This window comes from Zea mays, chromosome 6, assembly GCF_902167145.1.
Source record: "Zea mays cultivar B73 chromosome 6, Zm-B73-REFERENCE-NAM-5.0, whole genome shotgun sequence".
In the NCBI taxonomy this organism is placed as follows: Eukaryota; Viridiplantae; Streptophyta; class Magnoliopsida; order Poales; family Poaceae; genus Zea; species Zea mays.
The window spans coordinates 43760196-43782532 of NC_050101.1; the positions used below are offsets into that span (position 1 = coordinate 43760196).

At 46.7% G+C, this 22337-nt stretch overlaps 4 protein-coding genes across 6 annotated transcripts; 1 reads left to right on the top strand and 3 right to left on the bottom strand.

Annotated features, from left to right (window-relative positions):
* Positions 1-4966: 4966 nt before the first annotated feature.
* Positions 4967-7340, bottom strand: LOC103631003 (aspartic proteinase oryzasin-1). The gene is made up of 9 exons (XM_035959909.1): positions 7172-7340; positions 7048-7087; positions 6902-6966; positions 6262-6375; positions 6094-6158; positions 5793-5952; positions 5592-5711; positions 5386-5474; positions 4967-5297 (listed from the first exon to the last, which is right to left on the bottom strand). The coding sequence occupies exons 1-9, from the start codon at positions 7331-7333 to the stop codon at positions 5213-5215; spliced, it is 900 nt and encodes a 299-aa protein (XP_035815802.1). The 5' UTR covers positions 7334-7340; the 3' UTR covers positions 4967-5212.
* A 1271-nt stretch (positions 7341-8611) lies between these two features.
* On the bottom strand, positions 8612-10308 carry LOC109940303 (WD repeat-containing protein wdr-5.1). The gene is made up of 4 exons (XM_020539743.1): positions 9666-10308; positions 9102-9266; positions 8888-8935; positions 8612-8799 (listed from the first exon to the last, which is right to left on the bottom strand). Exons 1-4 carry the CDS (start codon positions 9761-9763, stop codon positions 8787-8789), a joined length of 324 nt encoding a protein of 107 aa, XP_020395332.1. The 5' UTR covers positions 9764-10308; the 3' UTR covers positions 8612-8786.
* A 4541-nt stretch (positions 10309-14849) lies between these two features.
* On the top strand, positions 14850-18524 carry LOC100274856 (BRI1-KD interacting protein 130). 2 transcript variants are annotated; one of them, XM_008649396.3, is made up of 4 exons: positions 14850-15388; positions 15653-16168; positions 17706-17986; positions 18077-18524. In XM_008649396.3, the coding sequence occupies exons 2-4, from the start codon at positions 15734-15736 to the stop codon at positions 18243-18245; spliced, it is 885 nt and encodes a 294-aa protein (XP_008647618.1). In that variant the 5' UTR covers positions 14850-15388; positions 15653-15733; the 3' UTR covers positions 18246-18524. The 2 variants fall into 2 exon arrangements, with proteins under 2 accessions (XP_008647618.1, NP_001142590.2); NM_001149118.3 differs by having other exon boundaries at positions 14869-15388; positions 17709-17986; positions 18077-18438.
* Positions 18525-18636: 112 nt separating this feature from the next.
* LOC100192897 (Actin-depolymerizing factor 4) lies at positions 18637-20048 on the bottom strand. 2 transcript variants are annotated; one of them, XM_008649134.4, is made up of 3 exons: positions 19536-20048; positions 19101-19366; positions 18637-19005 (listed from the first exon to the last, which is right to left on the bottom strand). In XM_008649134.4, the coding sequence occupies exons 1-3, from the start codon at positions 19536-19538 to the stop codon at positions 18855-18857; spliced, it is 420 nt and encodes a 139-aa protein (XP_008647356.1). In that variant the 5' UTR covers positions 19539-20048; the 3' UTR covers positions 18637-18854.
* Positions 20049-22337: the final 2289 nt, after the last annotated feature.

Here is a 22337-nt window from a genome sequence, read left to right on the forward strand (position 1 = left end):
GATTCTAGATGGCAGAGGCAAAGATTTTCGAGAAGATGCAGAAGGTGTGGTATGGTTCAAAGACCGCTTGTGTGTTCCCAATGTCCAGTCCATTCGGGAGTTGATTCTCAAGGAAGCTCATGAGACAGCTTATTCGATTCACCCTGGCAGTGAGAAGATGTATCAGGATCTGAAGAAGAAATTCTGGTGGTACGGAATGAAAAGAGAAATCGCAGAGCATGTGGCTATGTGCGATAGTTGTCGAAGAATTAAGGCAGAACACCAGAGACCAGCTGGATTGTTGCAACCGTTGCAGATCCCTCAGTGGAAATGGGATGAAATTGGTATGGATTTCATAGTCGGATTGCCTCGCACTCGAGCCGGCTACGATTCCATTTGGGTAGTAGTGGACCGCTTGACCAAGTCAGCCCACTTCATACCTGTCAAGACCAACTACAACAGTGCAGTATTGGCAGAATTGTATATGTCTCGGATCGTTTGTCTTCATGGTGTGCCAAAGAAGATAATGTCAGACAGAGGAACGCAGTTCACCTCTCATTTCTGGCAGCAGTTGCATGAAGCCTTGGGCACGCATCTGAATTTCAGTTCAGCTTATCATCCGCAGACAGATGGTCAGACTGAAAGAACCAATCAAATTCGTGAAGATATGTTGAGAGCCTGTGCGTTGCAAGATCAGTCCGGATGGGACAAGCGATTGCCTTATGCAGAGTTTTCCTATAACAACAGTTATCAGGCCAGTTTGAAGATGTCACCGTTTCAAGCGCTGTATGGAAGGAGTTGCAGAACTCCGTTGCAATGGGATCAGCCTGGAGAGAAGCAGGTGTTTGGGCCAGATATTTTGCTTGAAGCCGAAGAGAACATCAAGATGGTCCGAGAGAATCTGAAGATAGCGCAATCAAGGCAGCGAAGCTATGCAGACACAAGAAGAAGAGAGCTGAGTTTCGAAGTCGGAGACTTTGTTTATCTGAAAGTGTCACCGATCAGAGGAGTCAGAAGATTCGGAGTGAAAGGCAAGCTAGCACCCCGCTACATTGGTCCGTATCAGATTCTTGCAAGACGAGGAGAAGTGGCTTATCAGCTCAGGTTGCCAGAGAGTTTGTCTGCTGTGCATAATGTCTTTCATGTGTCTCAGTTAAAGAAGTGCTTGCGTGTGCCAGAAGAGCAGTTGCCAGTGGAAGGTCTGGAAGTCCAGGAGGACTTGACCTATGTTGAGAAGCCAGCTCAGATCCTTGAGGTTGCAGATAGAGTCACCCGAAGGAAGACCGTCAGAATGTGCAAAGTCAGATGGAGTCACCACTCTGAGGAAGAAGCAACCTGGGAGCGTGAAGATGATCTGATGGCCAAGTACCCGGAGCTCTTTGCTAGCCAGCCCTGAATCTCGAGGGCGAGATTCTTTTAAGGGGGATAGGTTTGTAACGCCCCGAATTTTGCAGTTGAATTTTTTTTCTTTTCTTTACTCGCCAAAATTCGGGCGTTACCTTTTCCTTTTCTTTTTCCCCTCGCTAAACCTTGACCTTTTCCAAAGTTCTAGCGGGATTCGGTTTGGAATTCCCGTACGTATAAAAACCCTAAATGCTTTATGTTGCTTGATGCACCATGCCGAACCTTGCATTTCTTTTGATTGCTTTGAAAGCGCAATTGCATTCATGTAGAAAGATCGGATTTCGAAAATGTGGAGAAGATCTTTTCTTTCTTTTTTCTCCCTCTCTTTTTCTCTCCTCTTTTTCTCTCTTTCCCGCGCCGTGGGCCGACCCCGGCCGGCCCAGCCGCCCCCTGGCGCCCCCCCCCCCTTGGGCCCAATAGGCCCAGCCGCCCCCCCCTCTTTCCCTTATTCCCTAACCCTCTCCCTCTCCCCCCTCATTTTCTCCCTCCCCACCTAAGCCGCCGCCCCTACCCCCTACCCGCCCCCTGCCCTAGGTAGCCGCCGCCGCCCCCTGCTTGCCGCGCCGCCCCCTGCCGCCGGCCGCCCCTCGCCGTCGATCCCCGACGCCGGTAAGCCCCCCCCCCCCCCCTCCTCCCTCTCTCCTCCCTCCCCCATCCTCCCTCCCCTTCCTCTCGCCGCTCGGCCCCATGGCCGGTTCGGCCGCCCGCCCCACCCCGCCCGCTCGGCCCCTTGGCTGCGCCCCCGCCCCCCCCCCCCCCCCCCCCCCCCCGCGCGCGCCCCCATGGCCGGCTCGGCCGGCTCGGCCGCTCGGCCGCCCCGCCCCCCCCCTGCTCGGCCGCTCGGCCGTCCCCTGCCCCGCCGTGGCCTGTGGCCGCCCGCTCGGCCGCCCAGCCCGACCCCCCCCCCCCCCCCCCCCGCGCGCCCGCCTGGCCGCCGGTTCAACCGGCCGGCGCAGCGGCTCAGCTGCCCGGCCAGCCCCGCCCGCGCCCCGCCTAGGGCCGGTTCAACCGCCCTAGGGCCGGTTCAACCGCCCCCCCCCCCTTCTGTTTTTTATTTTTTTTATTTTATTTTATTTACTTTCTGTGATCATAATTACTGTATTTTAAGTAGGCTAATCACTGTTCATGCTATGGGAAAATAGGAAGTTTAATTTAAAATTCCGTTATGTTATTGATTCACGTAGTTAATTGTTTACCCTGTGCAATGTTGATCAACTAAAAGTGATTAGGTTTCCATCAGTATATATAAATATATATAACAGAATTATTTTGTTAAAAACCAATTGTGTCATTAGTGCATAAGATTTAACCCCCCCTGCGAGACCTTTCCCGTTTCTTTCTAACCATAACAAAGGCGTTATCGAATGTCATACTTGGTGCATATTCACTTTATTTGTTATCTTGTATGGTGTACTGTTCTTTTGTATTAAATATGTGGATGGATGTATGTATGTTTGCGCTCGCATAGAGAACGATCCGGTCGAAGAGCCCGAGGAATTCGCAGGAGAAGCCCCTGAGCAGCAGTCGGTTGGTGGAGGCAAGTGTCCTTTGACCTATCTCTGTCCTATTCATTCTTTAATTCACCCCCCGCTTTACACATTTATACCTAAGGATTGACTAGCTTTTGTTATCCATGTCCTTGTTTACCTATTTGGGTCGGATTATTACTACTTAGTCTGATGCTATTGCTCAACTCTAATCAATGAACATGATGTGATTATCTATGATACGCTGTTTTCCCTTCTCTTATTATGATGTTGTACTTGTGGTATTCAAGGGGACTCGAGCGGTTTCTCGAGTGCCTCTCCGTAAGGACCTGTTCTATGGATGACCGCCCGGGAAAACAGTGCAACCATGAGGGTGGAATGGGGTGCCCTTAGCTGAATAATTAGAGGATCCGGGATGTAGTTCACTTAGCCGTCGTGCCGTCAATGGGGCTCGGTGTATGCGGCTCGCTCTGCCAAGTTTGGGTTCGCCCCTTGGGGAGGAGTGCGGTGCATTTAGGAAACCTAACGGGTGGCTACAGCCCCGGGGAATCTTTGTAAAGGCTACGTAGTGAAACCCTGCCTATTCACCTTGGTAGTGTTTAAGGGTTTGATCGGCCCGAGGCAAGAGGGAATCACGGCTTGTGGGTAAAGTGCACAACCTCTGCAGAGTGTTATGAAACTGATATATCAGCCGTGCTCGCGGTTATGAGCGGCCAAGGGAGCTCCAATGATTAGTGGTACTTGATCAGAGACATTGTGGTACAGGTGGTTATGAGATTGATGGTTTTGGTTATGACTATGGTGCTGGTAAGTGGTATTCTTTCCGTTTGGAAAGGGTACATCGGGTTAATAACTTGGGTAATGCTAAAACTTGGCTTTCTACTAGTAAATAATAATCTGACCAACTAAAAGCAACTGCTTGACTTATCCCCACATAAAGCTAGTCCACTACAGCCAAACAGGATACTTGCTGAGTATGTTGATGTGTACTCACCCTTGCTCTACACACCAAACCCCCCCCAGGTTGTCAGCATTGCAACCACTGCTCAGGCGAAGATGAAGCTGTGGAAGGAGACTTCCAGGAGTTCCAAGATTACGACGAGTTCTAGGTGTGGGTTAGCGGCAACCCCCAGTCGGCTGCCTGTGAAGGCCGCGTTATCTACGTTTCTTTTCCGCACTTTGATTTATTGTAAGAACTATATGGACGTCTCAGACGTATGATGTAATCGACTATTTCCCTTATTAATACTATTTTGAGCACTGTGTGATGATGTCCATATTATGTAACTGCTGTGTACGTGAATAACTGATCCTGGCACGTACATGGTTCGCATTCGGTTTGCCTTCTAAAACCGGGTGTGACAACGCTGCGCGGGGGCGGCTGCGGTAGCGGGATCGGACGGTGGGGATGGATGCAATCGGACGGTCGGGATAGAGGCGGGGGCACGGTTGTGCCTGGTCTACACTATCGTCTTAAGGATTAGTAGAGATATGTGGTATGCTATTTGTGATGTTTTTGTTTAGTTATTTTTTTATCATCAAACGGGTGCCTAATCCAGCAAGCGCGGATTTAAAAGTCCACGCGTTAGGCATTATGAGTGGGGACAATATTCAGTGCACGTAAAAAGTGTGTGCACGTGTAGAATCTTGACCTTACATCCTTGGTTGGTTCGTTTAATAGACCCCCCCTGATATCGTGCACCGTTAGATCTGATTTGAGAAGGTAGTATTCTATATATATACACACGTACATGTACATAAGATACCATCTTTATAAATACAGAATAACTTAATATAAACATAGACAGGTATTTATTCACCCGCACTACAACCACTCGTTGACATCTCTAGAGCCACGCGGAGCATGAGACGACTACGGATATGTTGTCTGCTTCAAAGGCCAGCCCAGCCCAACCAAATGCCCAAAATCTGACGCTGGGAGCACGCGCAGTACGAGACAAGGTTGCCTGAGTTTAAAAACTAAACAAATCCTATGTAGCTTAAACTAAACAAAAGATAAAACCAAGACAAAGCCTCTCGCATATCCCACAAATACAAAAAAATCTTTTCCGAACCCGCAACCGCAAATGCCCACGAATGCGAAAAGGCTATTTCAAACACGCAACCGCAAGATGGTCACCATTGCATCAGACACGCCTTTGTGTACGGAGAATACATGCAGAACCAGAATTATTCTTGCGCCACGTTAAAACAGACGGGCGTTGTCTCAGGTCTCGGAATGCATCACTAAACATGTAGTAGCATATATACACACATCGCCGGCCGCATAAACACACAAATTACGCGTTTGCCTCTGGACGGGTAGCTGCCAGACCATATCCCTAGGCCGACTCTGCGAAGCCAACCCTCAGCTTGCCATAATCGAAGACGGTGTGGTAGACTCCCATGAAAACATCACCCAAGATCCTGGAATTGCAATTAGTCCAAATGTTATGCGCAAAGATTTTAGATTCGTGCGAGCCAGGACCAGGAGCTTAGCGGTGCACGGTTTTACCAAAGAGGGCCACGGGGTGGTGGGATATCCATAGCTGTGAATCCGCTGATGCACTGGACAGCCTGTCCTTCACCAACCTTCAGAATGTACTGCATAACCAAAAGAGAGAATCAAGTTCAGATACTGCAACAAGATGGCGTGTGGGGGTGTGGTTGGGCTAATAAGGATCAAGGGCCAAGAGTGTGATAGTGGAGAGGGGATCACACCTGCTCTGGTTTCAGCTTGAACTTCTTGCCTCCAATGGTGAACACAATGTCAGGCATGGACACAAGACTGCCACAGTCCACGGCTGATTCTCCCATCGGACTCGGAAGACGCTCGCAAAGCTATCATGGTGAAATAGTTAAGCAAAGCAGCATGCTAAATGGTACAGAAACGCCTCTGTGCTCTGGGTCAGTTAAGCTCGCCTGATTAATGTAGTTCAGGATGAGCTCCTGCGTCTTGTTCTGGGCAAGTTGGTTCTGCATCCATACCACAGCCATCTCACAGGCATTGCACATTGGATCACTCTTGAGACCACCATTTGATTTCCTAGCTTCATCATCCACTACGCTCCGAATTCCAGCACTGTGTTTGTATAGCATATAGCAAAGAAACAAATGAGGTACAGGGACACCATAATATAAGACAGGATTGCCCAGATGGTTATCGTTATCATGAGTTCATGGCAGGCTATGTCACACTACAGACATTGTTTACAATACTCACCTGACACCATGAGTGCCATCAAAAGTGCACAGACCAACCTGAGAACAGATCTTCGCTGGTTGTGTCTGCAAAATAACCCAATAGCAAGTTGAGTTACCGCAGAGCTTCAAGAGCAATTGATCAAACCAGCAATCAGAAAAACAAATCCATGGTTTGGAATATACAAACCTCAGCTAGCAAAAGATCTAGGATCTGCTGTCCATATTGAGAAACAACAGTCTTGCACTCCTGGCTGACTACACCAGCAGCACCAATCTTTTCATTGATTTCAGTAATTATGGCCTGCATTGAACATATTAACTTGTAAGCATCAGAGAAAAACAGGGTGCAACACAAAATGCAAAGCAATGCAAAGCAGGGAATGGTAATCAGACTCAGGTCACCACCTAGATATTTTTATGTGAGCACCACAGGATTGAATACAAAATACAGAAAAAGGAGAGTGATGATCATATATGTTCAGACCACCACACACCATCTAGGCAAATATCAAAAGTAGGGTAAAGTGTCCAGGAGGCAACCCAGTATATCTAACTGGGTCTAATTTCCAAACTGTCTATCAAGGTCTTAAGCACCTGACAATCGATTTGTCAACACAAGGGCATGATATGATGATACAGTAATAGAAGTAGCAAGGGGGCATTTTTAGGCAGACACGATAGCATCAACTACATTTTTCATTCAACGAAGATAAGGGTCATTCGGAAAAGGTTTTATTATATACGTAAAATATCACCAAAGACACAAAAAAAAACTAAGCACCTGCTTCAATCTCAAATGCCGATAAAATACAGAGCTCAAAACTTATTGTGGGGCCAGCAAGCAAGGAAGTTCCAGAATCTGCGATGGCTGCACAGCCGCCGGCACAAAACCCTGATAATGATAGATGCCACATTTAGTTATATTTCTCATTGACATGAGATTAGATAACAAAAGATATAAACATTGCAGTACCAGTGGACTTTCCATCAACCAGTACATCACCCATGTTGAACTGCATCAACAAATTGTACACTTTAAACCGATATATACATTCGAAAAACAAAGTTATTAGAGAATACAAGAAACAAAAACCAACCTGCCAGTATCCCTTCCGAGTGACTGGGACAAACGTGTGATCACCCTTGTAGTGGCTAGAATCCATTCCACCAAATACAATTTCACCACCTTCTCCTTCATCAGCATGTCGGTTAAACCAGAAAGAGAAAACAGGGTCGCTGATGAGACCTTGTTTCACCATGTTATACCTACAATTTGTTTGTTATTAGGGACCAGATGTGCGAAGTAAATTACATATCCCGAAGTACAAACCAATATGTAACAAAGTTCTACAATACCATAATCATATATCTTACTATTCTTGCTAGAGACAACACAATTTACAATCTAACTACATAGCATGGGAACACATAAGATAGCTCAGAAAACTCTCTTTACAGATGTAAGCAATTAAACATAAAAAAACTGGGAATAAGAACTCCTAATGCAGAAAGATGACCTTCCATTTTACACAATGATAGCCAGGAAATATGTAGAATGCTGCCATTGATGTAGATACCATGTGCTATGATATGAACAACTAAACCACTACAACCTTGAGTTTTAGTGTCCGAGAAAAAAATACCTAGGTTTCTGAAAGAATCTAAACAGCAGCTAAAGATAGATGCAAAGAAATGATCATGGCTTTTACTGTAATTGAAAGAGAAGTGTGAGCAAACAATCTGAACTTTGAAGTCCACGAGCTTACCACACTGGTAAATGCCCGTGCGTTGCAACGGAAACATGTCCTGAACGCTGCAGGGGCTCCCCATGATAAACTGATCATAGTCTTGTGGTGAGGCTGGTACCAGAAGTCATATCCAAACAAGGGACTGTGACCTGGCTTTTCCCAACTGCATGTAGCAAAGGCTTAATAATTAATCGAGATACTGAGATCAGCATAGTGAATCTGTCTTCACATGTCAAGCAATTTGCCATACATATGCAGCTATTTCAGAGCACATTACTTGAACTACACCCATTATACACATCTTGATCGTGTGCTTTTATGTTATTTTTGACGTGGCAAACTGTATAACAACATGATGTAGTTCAACGATAACAGGTCGTGCTTTGTAGTTTGGCGTAGATACATGCTACACTACAACATCAATGGGCCTAAACTATGAGAAGAACTTATCGGCCTTTGACATTAAACTCTGAATCCAACAGCAGGAAGCCATTGCCAGTTGTATTCCCCTCCTTGTCCCCAAGGCAAGAAATCATAATGTCACCAGATGCAAGGCAATGAGACGTGTGAGGAAAGCCAATCCCAGTCTTCTCAGCAATGTCCTTAGACTCAAACACGTTATGCAAGGATGGTGCCCTCTCAGGTCTATCGCTGTGTCAACAACATACTAACGTCCTGACCTGCAAATAACCATTGAAGCCACACCACATATTCTCAGTCCTGAGGTCAGCAGCCGATTCATTCAATTGATTCAGACCATGTCCACTTATTCTGTACTCATAACAATGAAGGAAGGATCAGGAAGCGACGCTTTGCTGATGGATCACCATGGCAGGAGCTACACGAGTTCCAGCCAGAGTGATGCAGCTCATCGCCGATGTGGGTGACTGGGAGCCTGTGGATCACCTGGGAGTATGTAGGAGAGTCGGGGTCCAAATCCATCGTTGCAAGGTAATCCAGCTTGTTAATTCCAGTGCCTGCATAAAATAATACGGAACACATGAACACAAAATTCCCAACAAGACTAACCAAACAACACCAAATTTATCTGCAAAAGATACATACAGGTCATTGTTGCTAATAACAACCACACTGACCCTCTTCTCCGAAGTTCTGCAATAAAAAACATTGCAACAAATCCTTATTCAAATTACATTCTCAAAAGTGTGAAATTCACGGACAGAACTATATAATGAATATGTCTTTTCGCTTAAATAACATCAACTGTGAAATATAATTATTGCAATGGAACAGAGTCCAATAATATACTGTGGCTTACATAGTCTGGATGCAACGCCACGAATCAGTCTTCCAAACCTTCACAAGTTTTTCATCACCAGCTGAAGCAAACAAAGCTCCACTCACACTGAAGCAGATAGCTCTTATTGCGTCTGAATGAGAATGGCCACCACAATCATCTGACAATGAAACTGGATGACCAGCCCTGGAGGAAAAGAGTAAATATTTACTTGCACATTCCACCAAGTGAAATGCCGAGAAAAAAGTGCACCACTTCTCACTGGAACATGTGAATTCAGTATTCAGCAATATAAAACTAAGCACCCAGGACCATATTTCGTTACTAACAATTTACACAACCTGACCCAAAAGAGGAATTTCATTGTTTTCTTAAAGAAAATTTTCCGTTCCTCTCCACACGAAACTGTTATAAGAGAATACAGCAACCGCTAAGCAGATATATGATTCAGTTAAAAAACGCACTACCCCTCCTCCGCCAAAATCTATAAATCGTGTAAAAAAACACGAGCACTTTCTGCATAACAGGTCCATGTTTAATTATGAAACGGCGGTAGAAGCGAACAGGGTATTCCAGTTTCCAAACCTGAGATCAAACACGCGGAGCTCGGGCCCGACGGCGACAACTTCCAGTGGACAGAAACCCTTACCATTATGCATCGTGCCGAGAAACAACAGAAACATATGGTGGCAACTCTGCCGACTTCTCTCAGCTTTTGTTGCCTCCCTTTTGACTCAATAGGAAAATATTTTAGCATGATGAAAAGCTTGAACAAACAAGAAATGTAAGTGCATACTGCATATTTGGATGTAGTGCGGTAGCTAGATCAAACCCTGAACTTAATGCATATCACTAAGTACTAACGTAACACTTTTTAGATTTATACTTCTGCGGTACATGTTTTGTAGACAACCTAGTCAATGCAATTGGCTAACAAAAAGATAAAATAAAAAATCCATGCATTGTTGTTCATGACTTTATTAAAGAAGCATTGAGTAGTATTCATGATCTTGCCTTCCTCCTTAGATCAGAAAACCCAAGGCAGTGAAAAAAGAAAGACCAGTAATCATGAACTGCCAGATAGTAATAACTTATAAAATTGCTTACCTTAGAAAAACGACCACACCTGAATACCTATCTACCAGTTACAGGAAGGTGCGCTGTTGTTTACCTTTCAACGATAGACCACTGTGTCAGTCTTCTCAACAACTTCACAGCACAGGAGCTGCATACCTACCTACCAGTTACAGGAAGACCAGTAATCATGTGTTGGTAAACCAAACCGCTAATCAGCTGAAAGAATTTTATGCATTTGATGGTTTCTATCAGGGGAAAAAGAACTTACCCCTGATACTGTTTTCAACTGAGGGATGTTTCAAGACGACAACAAACTGAGAAAGACGTGGATCTGATTGTTTCATTATGTCATAATAATTATTACGCCTCTGAAGAACGTTTGAAAGAAATGATGGACAAGTCTCACAAGGCAATAGAAGACGTTTCAGCATCAAAGCACTAAGTGCTTCAGAGTGCAAAACAGAAAATTTGGATAAATAGGCACATGCATGGAACCCTTCCTCGCATGTTTTGTGCATGCAAACCTACTTTTGGTTATGCTGCATACTTAAATTAGCTGAATTGTTATGTCATTGTTCTATTGCAGGTGACCTGATGTAATGCAAAGGTCTGATTGTTATGGACTTAGAAATGTGAGGAAGGTTTGCATGCAATAAAATCACTTGATGTTAAATAAAAATCTCTTATCTCTTTTGTTTTGCTCGCTCGCTGTTTATCCACATGTCCATGTGATGATGATGAGATCTAGATGTCTAAATAATTTCCATGCTTTATTGGGTTAAATTTCACTATATATGTATCTCTGTAGAATAAATATCACTAAACATTTAGTCTGCATATTGTATTGGCTGTTCATTCCAACAGCATAAAAATGTAGCTCATATCACAGTTAACCGTGTCAAAGTATAGGCTGATCTGTTGTTTCTTTTTTTTGTTTATAGGTGAGTGCCCGTGCGTTGCAACGGGAACATATATCACGATAATTGAACCATAACGTCGATGCTATATCATGAATCGCATATGATCCATGAGCCAATATACGAATAGGTGTGTGTACACTTGGTGTAGAAGCCCCTACATAGAGCTTCGAAACAAATACATGTACATGTCACTGCATTCAGTTCTAAGCATTGAAGAATCTCTTGCAGGAAAGTGATAGAGAAAAGAAACAGTTAGATAGTTTTCTGCATCAAAGATATGACAAACACCAAGCAAATGGGTGCCCAATTTTTGGATTGTTTGAGATATTGATCACAGACTTACATGCCATTTAAAGGGTGAGGATCTTGCTAAACAGTATAATCACAGTAAGCACATGAACAAAACCTCATGTCTTCCACAGAGGACAGCCAGGTGAGTGAAACAATTTAGGAGCAGAGGATTGGGGGGGGGGGGGTAGGAGCATACCAGACCTGGCGACGCGTCTGAGTCGTCCACGCGTTCCTCCTCGCTCGCTGGCAATACTTTATGAATCAACACACCCAAGCAAGATTTTCAGTTGTTCAAGCAGAGCAACAGCAATATGTGTCCTGTGAAAAATACAAATATAGTAATTTAGAGCACACAGATACACCAATAGATGATCTACCCAAATAGTTTGTTTAATTTAAAGGCCAAAATGAAGCACATCAAAGAGCAAAATACAATTTCATCAACATATCACTAAGCTATTTGTAGTTGGCATCTGCGTTTTTAGTCTGCATCATTTGAAAATGACAAAACAAATTAAACAAAAAACTAACCACACCCTGCAGAGTATAGTAGTTGGTCTGTGAAGACTAATGAAATTAGTCATAGGACACTTGAAGGTTGAGGATTATTATTAAAATCACAGTAATCCCCCCTGCAGCTATTGATCACAGACTTACAATCCATTTAAACGGTGAGGATCTAGCTAAACAGTATAATCAAAGTAAGCACATGAACAGAACCTCATGTCTTCCGTAGAGGACAGGCAGGTGAGGGAAACAATTTAGGATCAGAGAATTGGGGGGTAGGAGCAGACCAGACGTGGCGGTGCGTCTGAGTCCTCGCGTTCCTCCTCGCTCGCCGGCAAGGTTGTCCTCCACGTGCAGCAGAGACTGGGGTAGGGAGGAGCAGTGAGCAAGAGAAGCAAGCACATGGAAAGAAAAACAGTTAGAGCAGTATCCGATGACTCGCAAACGCAGTGCGACCAACCTGCTTGCGGTGGCGCCCACAGTCCCGGCTTGCGGTGGCGTGCACAGTCCGCAAGCCACAAGCACCCCTCACCGACGCCGATGGAGGAAGGGAGGAGGGGAGGTTGTGGATGGCGAGGTCCTCCGGCTCCTGCTCGCTCCGCTCGGCTGATGCCCGCTCACCTGCTCCTTCTCGGCTGATGCTCGACCGAGACAGGTCGCCGACGCCACGCTGATGGAGGAAGGGAGTAGGGGAGGTGGTGGACGGCGAGGTCCTCCGGCTCCTGATGAAGGAAGGAGGAAGGGGCGCTTGCGGTTGCGGATGTCTCTGGCGTAGGCAAAGTGCGGGAGGGGAACTCCAGCGCATTCAAGGTGGAGAAGTGGAGATCGTGGAGAGGGAAGCCGCGGGAGTGGAGCTGTGCGAGCGGTTGGGCGCGACGTCGCGGAAGGCGGAGTTTACCGAAGAATGAAGGGAGACAGCTGGCGTCCGTCGCTGGAGTATGGGCTGCTCCAAACATAGCTGGAGTATGGGCCGCACCAAACATTCAGCCCAGGACACCGGTACTGTTGTGTTGTTTTCTTTACAGATATGGTTAGTACCATACCGGCTAGTAAAGTAGGCATAGTGCGGCTTATAAGCGTTGGCCCTTGCCATATGAGCAAGAGATTGGTTGTTGCATTGTGTTGCGCGTGGTGGCTGAAATGGCCAGGGTTTGATCCTCGCGGCCCCGCTTATTTTTGCTGGGCGGGAATTCGCAGGCGCGTTGGTCGAGAATTTTGGAAATTTTCGCAGGGCGCGTTGGGCGGGAGTTTGGGTGGCAGAACCAAAAGTGGCAGGCTACTATTGCTAGCTTAATAAGTAGTAGAGATTTGGTGGTTTTATTTTAAAGTTGCACAACCCTCTCAACTGCAAGCCGCTTTGACCGGGAGCACATGCATGCATGCCGCGCTCGACCACATTTTTCTTTCGCACGTACAAACGGACATGCAAACAGCACAGATACAAAGCGACAGTCAATCCACTTGCTGCCTCAGCGCTATTTGATCGGGTTAAGTGCATGGGAGTGCGATGATCCTTTTTTTCTTTTGGTCGTGGCACGGGCTGGTCAACAGGACGCAGCAAGAGTGGTCGTGGCACGGGCTGGTCAACAGGATGCAACAGGAGAGAGGGGCCCGCCGCCCAGGTGCATTTGCAACAGGCAAGTGCCTCTGCGCAGACGTGACTACCGGCGGGCGGTGAGGTCCCAGCGTGCTCCGCCTCTAGCGCGGGTGCACAGCGCGACCCCAGCGCAATGCGCATATTTCTGTATGCGAGATCCATTCAGTAGCGAGCAGCACATCCGTTCGGTAAAACGGGGGGCAAAATCGACACGATCGCGCGTAGAGGAAGCGTCGTGCCCTACGCTCACGCTGAAGACCTAAAGCGGGCGAGCCGGATCTGCACTACTGCGGGCAGAGGTGGACCAGTGGAGGAGAGAGAGGCGCGCAACGTGCGACCAGGAGAGTCGTCGCCGATTTACTTTCTAGGTAATTTATCGACGAAAAATTATACCGTTCGATTGCGTAGAGGAGTAATCGAAGACTGTCGCGTAGGACAGTTCGGCTAGGCCGGAGACCTGCCGGCTTGACGGAGAGTTGATGCAGATCTGATCCCGCAGCAACGTCGAGGTAGAGCGTGCTGATAACGTGTTGATAATTACGTCACCACGGATCACCAGATCCGCTCCCTTCCCTCCCGTCAGCAGTAGAGGCGTGAGAAGCTGTAAAGAACCCGTCTCCCTTCCCAGAAGCACGACAAAGTAACACACGAGACACATGATATAGGGTTGGACCTCTGGCCTCTTTCTCTTCTCTGTTCCATATGAGGGGGTACAGGTTCTATATATAGAGACGTGATCGCACTCAGGGATATATTCGGTATTTGCCCACATAACCCTTCATTAAGGTTTCCCACGGGGACTCGAATCAAGACCAAGAAAGTGCTACTCAAACCAGTTATCCAACTCGGCTACAAACCTCTCGAAAATGATATCTTTATGAAGCTGGAAATTAACATCAACTGTGGTTCATAAGTTACAACGGTGATTGATGATTGCTTGAGGGTTGAGGCGGCCTGATATACGAATGAACCTTGAAAAAAAATGAGGCGATTAGAAAATCATCATGTGTGAATTAGTGATGCATGGTGTACAACATGGAACGTGCAAATTAATTCCCTTGTCTTTGTTTGATCGTCTAGAAAACGTATCCTTCATTAATGATTTACTAGGATTATTATATTATAGTAATTGCAGCTTATATGCATGGTATTGTTGGCCTTGTTCCAATGGGAGCGATCGGAGCAGGCTGGTCGCTGGACAAGACATCCAGAAGCTTCCACCAGCAAGGCCCAACAGAGCCCAGCCACAAGGGGCCCAATAAGACAGTGGAGAAGCGTCATTTCCGGAGACCAAAACAAAAGCCCCCCAAAAAGGCCCAGAGCCAGCCCCACGTGTCACCTTATCCACACGGCCTCCTATATAAACACCCTCGTCGCTGGAGAAAATCACAAGTCAGAAAAAAAAAAGAATAAGAAGAAAGGAATCCCTCCTACGCGGAAGCGAAGAGATTCGTCGCCTCAGCCGCCTCTCTGCTCAGATCTGCGGCGGAGCCTCGCCGGCGGCCTGCGCCCCGCGGCGCCGCCGATCCAAGATGCCTTCGTGCGTGCAGGGATGCTGCTGCTGCTCGTCCCTGCGCCTTCTCCCCCGCGACGACGCGCTCTCGTCCCCCTCCGCCTGCGCGCACCGCCTGAAGCCTTGGTCTTGGCGTGCCCAATCCCCCACCTCGTCCTCCTAACGCTTGTCCCCGCCCGCTCCCCACCCTGATCTACCTGTCTCTACCCTTCCCTCCTCCATTTCTACATCTCCCCGTTGCTGCTCTGCTCCTGCTGCCACAAGAGTATTCGCCTTCAATCGTTGCTCGCGCCTGTCATTTCGTGCCGCACGCCGACTTGTTTGCCGTTTTCGCTGCCGTCTTCTGTTGGATCGGATTTGTCTGGATCGATTCCAAGGTCGGATCTACGCTGCTGCGGGTCAGGTAGCATCCTGGATACCCCTTCTCTTGTTATGGTTAATGTATGTATAGCGAATATACTACCGTAGTACTGTATTAGTCTACCACAAGCTTAATTCGTGCCACTCAGGATCGGCCTTTGCTATGCGGCTATGCCTGGAGTTCGTTCACCTTCACGATTGCATCTCTGGCACTTAGCATTAGCATCTAAATCTGGATATATGTGGTATGTCTATGAGGATTGAGGAGGAATAACAGCTACATCTGTTCTTGTCCATGTTTCTGTAGCATCAGTAGCGCAGCGTGGTTGTACGTTTGCGGTGTTGCTGTATCACTCTGCGTCTCTGCAAGTGCTAAACCAGTCACTTTATGGACGGTGGTTCCTGTGGTCTCGAGGGAGCGTCGGTAGTGACATCTACTACCAGCACTGGTATTCCGCTTCTGCCAGAGAAGCACTGCGCCTTGTTTGATGAAGCTTGTGGAGCCATGGCGGGCAGTAATGGTCCTGAAGGAGTGCCAGTAGTGACTTCTGCTGATGACCCTCCGACCCGTGCCGATATTCCATTTGTCTGCAATTCAGTTGATGAAACCTGTGAAGCCACAGGGGGCGGCAGTGCTCCCTTGGAGGGTCAGATATGTACGGGTTTCTCCAAGTTGATCAGCTTGGAGGTGAAGAAAGGCCTCCAGAAGTGTGCGACGTTCCCACCCTCATCTGGTCAGCCTCAGCAGGAGGATTGTTCATGCTGCCATGTAGGTGACGAGCTCACGTGTGCTCCTGCCTATGGGCGATCTGTGTCCTTACCTGTGAGTACCTCATGTTAAATTATTTTACCATTTGTCTTAAATGATTGCGATTGTACTTAAAGTTCTACAAATAAGTCATACGCTCTGTGTACTTGAATGAGATCTTTTGGTTGCGATCATTATGTATGATCAAAGTAATAGATGGACTCCATCTTGGTTATTTTAGTGTTCGCTAGCAGCCTTAATGCCTAATCAAATCAGGTTCATATTTGCTTTCCAGTTTGTCATGCTCATACAAAATTAGCAACAACCTTTTGGAATGCAATAATACTTTGAACTAATTGAAAGACATCCTGGTTTTGTTGTGTTGACTGAGTGTTTTCTGGCTAAAGCTGAACACAAACTCACCATATTAGTATTTCTTTCTTTATTGATTATCTTCAACAAAACCCTCAGTTCCAATTGTTTAAAGTTGCACATGACCTGACATTCGCTGTCCAAATGTAATTAATTGTTTGTTCTTAATTTGGCTATATGGGAAGCTTGCATGTGAATTGAAAGCTTGCTCCAATACTTTAATTGGTAATGAAGAAATGTTTAACATTCCAGGTGATAAATACATGTGTGAACTAAATCTATTGATCTGCTTGTTTATGTAACGGTACTTGAAAACTGTATTACCGGTTATGTCTTGGCATGCTTCTTTACGGATCTGTTATCCATGCATGGCAGGCAATAGTTGGCATTTTAGCAGCACAAACTGCTCATATTGCCTTTTTCGTTCACGGGAAGCAACCATCTTATTGTCAGAATCTGACAACAGGCTGGATTCCAACTAGAGCTTTTTAGTTTTAAGCTAGATGCTTGAAGTAATCAAATTTGATTGGTGGTTGCTTTCCTGTCTGTAGCCATGATTCACTCATGCCCATACAAAATTAGATGCATCCTTTCAGAATGCAATAATGTTTTGAAGTAATTTAAAGATGCATGGTTGTATTCTATGATCTGTGTTAACTGATTGTTTGGAGGTTAAAGCTTAAAAGATATAGGGCCAGCAGGTGGCCATATTAGCAACTGGCAGCCATGCTATGCCAGAGCGTCCCAGATCATCTTTCTTTATTGATTATCTTTTCTTTTTCCAAGAAAAAAAGGAGTTTGTATTTGTTTGAAGCTGCCCTTGAGGCCTTGACTTGGCGTCCCTTGCTTCGGCTATAATCTTGTAACTGGTAACTGAAGAAAGGTATAACAAGCCTGGCGATAAATATGTGTGAACTAAATCTATTGATTTGCTTATTTACGTATGGTACTGCAAAACTGTATTTACCACCTAAAGTGTACTGGTATGCTTTTGTATTGAATATTGATCTGCTATTCATGCATGCCAGACAATAGTTGGCAATTTGGCAGCAAAAACAACTAACGGTTCCTTTTTCGTTGATGTGAACCAACCGGTTTATGCCCCTTGACGTGTTGTCGGACATTCACTATTTGCTCTCTGGAGCTTTGTTTGACAACTGCTGTGACATTAAGGCTTCTGTGGTCATTTATGTCGCTTAACGGCAAATTATTGACCGCCTTCTTTACTTTACTGTGCCAGCAGCCAACTTTGAAGCTGGTCTCTGCCATGAAAGGAGGTCGTGAAAAGAACGGAGTGGCATCATCACCAAGTGAAAACCGCCATGTCAAGTGGGCTCCTGATGTGTACGACCCCCCTGTGACATCGGTATGCCATTCAGTGACCAACAGCTATCAGCGCCGGTCAAAGCACCGCAAGAAGGAGAAGAACAAACAGAAGAAGAGGCAGAAGGGGAAGTCGAAGAAGAACCAACAACAGAGTTCTGCCCAGAATCCATCTGCACCGCAGGTTCCTGGTATCGGGTATGTTTTGCTAGCGTATTTTTTACTGCTATTTTGTCTCTGTGAGCATGTGACGCATTCCGTTGATTTTACACACTGTGAACTTGTTAGGCCGAAAGGCGTTAGCACCACTGGTGGCCAGTCTCCAGCAGACGATCTCAGCGAACATGAGGCCGGGATCATGGACTACAGCATGGGTAGCCAGGAAGCCAACTGTGGAAGCAGCTTCTTGCGCGAGTCTGTTGCTAAGATGCACTTCTCGACCGCCGAAGCTTCCTGAGAGGCGTGCCTCAGTTCTGTAAATATGATGGACGGGATGTGTATAAATAAACCCAGCATGCTGTTTTTTTTCGTCGTCGTTGTGTGCGTTTGAGAGCTCGCCTAGTGTTTTGGAACAATAATTTTTGGACAGACTATGTGTTCTGTATGTTTTGGTCGTCAGACATATCTATCCTCAGTCCATGGCTTTGCTTAACGGTTTAACCTGGACTCTTCTGAGAAGTTATGGATGTTCTGAACTCAAGTTATACACTGCCTAATGATGTTTGATTTGCTGGAATTTTATGTTCTGGACTTTGTGTCTTTTTCAACCGCTGAGAAGTCATGCTCAAACTTCAACCTCTGCATATCCTTCAACCAGGTCCTGAGGTCGCACAAGGCAAAAAGTGCCATGGATCATCAAGAAATTCTGATTACCAGAATTCCACCATCATAATGCTGTTGTTGATATGTAGCAAGAACACGCACGCTGAAGGGGGTGGTAGATTGATTAGATTGATTTCATCACTGCGGTGGATGCAGTTTTTACATAGCCCGCCCAGTCAAGTTCTCATCTGAACTGATGATGCTCATACATCCTCTGGCATGGGCAGTTCATCGCTGGGCATCCTCAGCTTGCACGGCCCTGGATGACGTCAAGGCCAACCTCGGCGGAGTCGGTGGCCTGGAGATCCACCTGAATGCCGTCCAGCTCCCGCTTGAACCTCTCCTTGGAGCTGGCGTAGATCATCTTGCTCCTCACGCGCGCCGTGTCAGGAGACCTTCATTCACACACATCATGCAACTGCGTCCGTGAGTGGCGAGCACTTCAAAAGCCAGGGTGGACTGGACAGCGGCGAGGAACGACGTGGCGTACCAGGCGATGAAGAAGATCTTGCTCTTCTGGCAGTTCTCCTCGGTGACGAAGTCGTAGTCGAAGATGGCGTACCTGCACTCGTTGGCGGGGAGGCTGGCGGCGAAGTCGTCGTAGCCGAGCACGGGCTTGCCCACCTGCTCCACCACCACCATCTTCTTCTTCTCGTCGATCCTGTAGATGATGAAGCGGTGCGTCCTCTTGGCCTTGAGCTCCAGGAACCGGCGCTTGCAGTCGTCGTCCACGGCCATCCCTGACGCCGCGTTTGCCTGCAGAACCCGGGGGAGAGGAGGCGAAACAAGATTCAGAGGCAGTGGAGACGAAGACGAGGGAGGTGAAGAAGAAGAGCATGGCAGATCCGTCGATCGAGCAAACGAAAATGCAGATCGCATAGCCGATGAACAGGACTGGAGGTGAAGTGTGGTGCCGCGTGCTTACCATCTGGGCGGGCACCGGGCAGGGCTGGAGACGCTCCGCAGCGGGGAGGAGACGGGTGACGGGATCGGCGGCGGGCGGTGTGGTAGGTGCCTCTGGTGAGGTCTGGAGCTGCTGAGCTGCAGCCGCGGGGTGGTGGTGATGGTGAAGCAATGGTAGCGAAGGTGATGGTATTTGTGTGGGAGAGTCGCGTGGGATGGACGCGCCACCACCCCACCCCCTCCTTCGGCACCGACCCGGGCCCCACCCGTCAGCGACTCAGCGCCGGTACCTCATCTCTCTCCCTGCACCAGCCACAGGCCCACAGAAAAGATGCCCTGCCGGCCCTACTACACTACTAGCCACCCGTGTGCTCCGCGCCGCGCGGTGGGATCGTATCACGTCGCGTCACATCAGGTCATGTCACATTGGAGCGGCCCAGGCAAAGAGAGACGGTGATGATGAATGGCCGATAGGCCCTCGGGCCCAAGCCCAACCACTCGATTACAGTTGCAGGCGACTCATTGGGCCGGGACACCTTGTCTTGGAACTCTGAGCAGTGTTCGGTTCTGGTGCTCATTTAGATGAAATGGCTCCATTATAGATTTTGATAACAAAGTCACTCTGTTCTATGTTTGATAATTTAATTTTACAATGACTTCATCTAATATTTGGTTGATAAATACAAAATAGAGTATATTTTTTTTCGTTTCTCATATGTTAACTCAATGATCAATAAAAACATACTTATATCATACATATCAGTAGGCATTGAGTTTTATAATTAAGAAATAGCTAATAGACGTAGTCTCACATAAACAACGTGCAAATTCTAAACTGCCCCAAGTAATTTATCTATAGAAGAAAATTGAAACAAACTTGGGTGAGCTTATGTCGAGCATCAGGGAAGAGATGGGATGGGAATGGGAGGCTCGGCTCACGAGCAGCCAAATCCGATTAATTTTGAGGAGCCACGGGATGCCGCATCTCAAGGGTATATTCTAGAATTTGAGCCACTCTGCTTCAACCGGAATACAACTCAACAACACAAAAAGTAGAATGGAACGACTCCACCCCACCTAACTCCAGAACCAAACACTACCTTAAGAGATGTCGGGCGCTGTTCGAGGAGGGAGGGTGTTAGCAATCGAGCAACACGACAACACTCAAATCGAATTCGGGTAATTATGGTGGGTGGAATGTACGATCGACTCGAGAGACGATCGCATCGGATCGTCGCCGCTGTCTTAGTTCATACAACCAAAAACATAACTCTCTGTCTGCCCACAACGTATATATATTAGAGCAACGATACATGGCCATGGGCTTAATTCACCTACTCAGGGCCTGTGCACCTCTTGTTGGGCCTTGATAAACCCAACGGGTAGAATGGTGTCCAATCTTTCGATGAGAGATGATGGAGGTGGAAAACTTGTTGGAGAACGACGTTGGCTGCCCGACTACCACAACCAAGATGGTGTGGCGCCTTGAGCGACAGGTACACCTTCTCCTGATAACTACGATTTGGGGGTGGAGGTCGACGTTGTGCTATCCGACTACAATAACCACAAAGGTGCTGCACCTTAGCGATAGTTACACTAGCTCCTGTTGTTGCTGCTTTTGCCATACCAAGAACAGTCTTGAACCTGCAAGCAATCGAGAACAAGCAAGGACAAGATAACAAGCAAGAACGGATCTGATAAAGTTGGGGGTCCTATTTCAAATATTCGGGTGGTCTAGCCGACACACGCATTTACAAGGAAGTAGCAAAGGCTAAACTTACATCAAACAAAAACCCGCGTTCTTTAGTGTGTCACACCTGGCGTTAAGGAACAAAGCCAGGTGCATCTCATACATGCGCCAAGAAGACAACATATATAATAACATAGTGTATAGAGATAAATGTCACAATAATCAGAGTATTTATTACATAGCGGAAGACTTATTACAAAATAAAATAATAAATATAAAACAATCTAAGGATCGTCGGCGCCAATGTCAATTGAGAAACACCACCTAGATCAGATCATACTCCTCGCCTTGTGGCTCCTCCTGAACCACATGCTCTTCTCCTGTGGGGGGGTGAGACAGCAAGGGTGAGCTCACACATGATCATAGCTCAACAAGTTGTGGGGAGCCAGTGGACATGAACTCACAAAGGTGGGAGTTCATGTGATGTGTAAGGCTAATCAATGACAGGGGTTAAAGCTGAGCATTGCTTTTAAGTAGTTGGTCAAAATTTTATTAGCAATTACTAAGTGTAAGTAAATACCGAACCTTAAATAAAGTATTTGAACAAAATTACTAATAAACCCATGCAATGCAAATGACAAAATTGAATTTAAGTTCCATAATTTAAACATCAGAGAGTCCTGAGCTGCTCATGATCGTGAGCTCGGCTAGTATACCAGTTTTATACTCTGCAGAGGTTGTACCCTTTACCCACAAGTCATGTTACCCATCTGCCAAGGGGTCGCGACTCCCATACACCTCTACCTAGGAAGCGCGACAGGGCAACACTACGAGGCCTTTACAAAGTTCCACTAGCTTCCGAAAACCCGCTACAGTTTATGGGAAGAGCACTTGCAAGAATCCCCCGTCTGACCGCCATCGTAGCTAAATCAACCCGAGAACCTCCTTGCATGCAACTCCCCTACTGCTCTTGCCCCTTTCGGGTAAGGTAGTCTTCCACTAGCTTTCCTAATTAGTCAGCCAAGGGCGTCCCATTAAACCCTTGTAGTGGCACGTGTTTCTCAAGTTAAGCTCTATGTTCCAATTAACATTAATGAACTTGACATGAACATAAATAGAATAACAAGAATAATT